The 2,770-nt window shown below is 35.3% G+C and overlaps 1 protein-coding gene across 1 annotated transcript; it reads left to right on the forward strand.

Moving 5' to 3' along the window:
• Positions 1–315: 315 nt before the first annotated feature.
• On the forward strand, positions 316–2,063 carry LOC110035437 (peroxisomal fatty acid beta-oxidation multifunctional protein-like; the record flags this gene model as incomplete). The annotated part of the gene is given in 7 exon segments (XM_020739668.1): positions 316–378; positions 458–514; positions 609–676; positions 752–833; positions 940–995; positions 1,281–1,583; positions 1,977–2,063. Coding segments are annotated over 7 exon segments (716 nt in total), but the record flags the coding sequence as incomplete, so codon positions are not given.
• Between the last annotated feature and the right edge of the window lie 707 nt (positions 2,064–2,770).

The following is a 2,770-nucleotide window of genomic DNA, read 5'->3' on the forward strand; positions in this document are numbered from 1 at the left end:
GGAGCATCCATTATAAACAGCTATTTTGCATTGAAGAACGATTTGATATTGAAAAATCCATTACTAGTTCAATAATGCCTTTGGTATGATGCACGTTTGGATAAGGTGGTGTACAATGACTGCAGAATCCAAAATTTTTTTCTTGTTACCTAAACTGTTAAAAATTCTAAATCAACTTTGGCATAAGACATATCCATTTAGGTTGGTTTACTAGTCAATATTTATATCATTATAGTTTCTTTAACAATAAAAGTATTGAGCATGCAATGTTTTCTAGGTATGTGAAATTTACTGATTGTTATTGCTTATGAGTAGGTGATGGTGGAAAGTTTTCAGTTGGTTTTGACATCAATGTTTTCGCTGAAGTTCACAAGACTGGTAAGTGGGTTATGTTTAGCCGAAGCTTTCAGTCCTACCCATTTCTTTTTATTCTTCATATATATTTTTTACTTGGCAGGGGACGTGTCTATTTTGCCTGATGAATCAATTGATTTGCTTGTTAACACTATTGAAGGTCTTGACTCTTCTACTTGTAATTATCTCGATCATGTTCTGTAATCATTTAAACTTTTCTAATCATATGTGTTGTTGTGTATTGCCATCTTCAGATGCTAAAAAGCCTTCTGTTGCGGCCATTCAAGGACTTGCACTTGGAGGTGGTTTGGAGTTGACAATGGTTTGATTCTTGAGCTTTATTTTTTTAATATCATTTTCCATGTCCTATTTTGTTTATGGTGTGCCTTTGGTTTAGAGTTGTCATGCTCGAATATCCACTCCAGATGCTCGGTTTGGATTGCCGGAGCTGACTCTTGGTATTATTCCTGGCTTTGGAGGTAGTGATGATGCTTATTGGTCGCAAACTGAGCTTCAGAAACTTTAATGCTATTTGATCCAATATCTTGCAAACATTCTTACTTCTGATATCTCAATTCTTTGAAGGCACCCAGCGTCTTCCTAGGCTTGTGGGGCTGTCGAAGGCTATAGAAATGATGTTGGTAAGTGAACTTTGGCACTTAATAGTTTAGTAGTTCTGCACACACCTGTCCCTATTTTACCTTCAAAAAATTAAAATAAAATGTGAAAAATCATGGGGGAATTGTTATGGCATGAAAAATGATGTCATGGTTAAATTCTCTAATTAAAGTAACGCAATCATTTATTTTTATTTTCACTTTGAACTTCAAATGCTCGGCAGTTTGGCTAATTCCTGATGCTAGTTATACACAAATACCTATCTTTGTTCTCATTTTTTCCTTTTCTTTTGTAACAACATTATGCAGCTATCGAAGTCCATAAGTGCTGAAGAAGGAATGAAGTATGGCCTTATTGATGCTATCACTTCTCCTGAGAATTTGTTGAACGTTTCAAGACGTTGGGCATTAGAAATTGCTGAAAGGAGCAAACCTTGGATTAACTCACTTAAGCGGACCGATAAACTTGCCTCTCTTTCTGAAGCACGTGAGATGCTGTATTCTTCTCGACAACAGGCTAAGAAGACCGCTCCAAACATGCCACAGAATCAAGTCTGCCTCGATGCAATTGAGGAGGGCATAATTTTTGGGGGATATGCAGGTGTCTTGAAAGTAAGTGCGTTTACTTTCACATCAATTTACTTTGCTTGTCATTGGGAGTTCGTATTTTTGTTAACTCCTGCATTAATTTACACTATGTCACATCCTAAGGTACTATGATTGTCATCCTTCAGCTGAAAGACTCGAGCAGTAGAATGATTGATTTTGTGCATTTCTTGCTATTAGTTTCTATAATTTGTTCCTGAGTTCCATAATATATCAAAAGGTCTGTAAGTTAATTCCTAGGTTTTAATGGATAGAATATTAGACTTGGACCACTTCAACTTCTTTGTACCATACGTGCCATTTTGTGTCGACAGAAGTTTCATGTCTCTGGGGCCATGTATTGATTTCACTTGTTTTCCACAACTTTATTAATGTACTAATTAAATTTACTGCCCTTAGGAGGCGAGACTTTTTAAGGAGATAATATTGACAACAACTTCAAGAAGTCTTATCCATGCCTTTTTCGCGGAACGTGCAACTTCCAAGGTACATATTTTTGTCTTTTTCATTCTGATACACACGATTATTGTTGACATACGATTTTATTCCTTATTGCTATGCGGCAATTTTCTCAGTGCTAAGTGAAATTTTCAGAAACCTTTTTGATTTGAGATCCAAACTAATTTTTATCATTGCCAGTCAATCTTTGAACAAAGTTTCTCAACATATAGCAATCTGAATTGATGTTACATTTGATAGTAACAAGAATTCATTATTCATATTGGGGCTCCTGCAAAAATTTAACTTTATTTTTGTCACATTTTAGTCCAAGTACTCATTTTAGTTTTATTGTTTTTGGAGTTTGTTCACCAAAAATTTGGGCGGACTCCTAGCATCACCCTAATACAAGGCATCTATAGGAAGTGTTGGTTCTTCCTGCCACACCCAAAAGGGCACGTATGGTCTGTTTAGTGAGATACCATGATTATTACAATCACAATTGCTAAGAAATGCACGCATGAGTACATGAAAATTTATTTGAACACAATTTCTTCATCGTATTAAGAAAAGTGTGCTTGAGTGTATTTTTTAATCATTTTCATCATTTTCTTTTTCCTGTGTTTATTTTAATTATTCAGCTCAAGTCATATTAGTGTTCATTTTGGAAACCTCTCAACATCTCCCCTACATAGAAAACATCTATAGCGAGTACTAAGCCTACCTTTATATGAAAAATGGTGCTCATGATGACC

Source organism: Phalaenopsis equestris, unplaced genomic scaffold, assembly GCF_001263595.1.
Source record: "Phalaenopsis equestris unplaced genomic scaffold, ASM126359v1 Scaffold197720, whole genome shotgun sequence".
Classification (NCBI taxonomy): domain Eukaryota; kingdom Viridiplantae; phylum Streptophyta; class Magnoliopsida; order Asparagales; family Orchidaceae; genus Phalaenopsis; species Phalaenopsis equestris.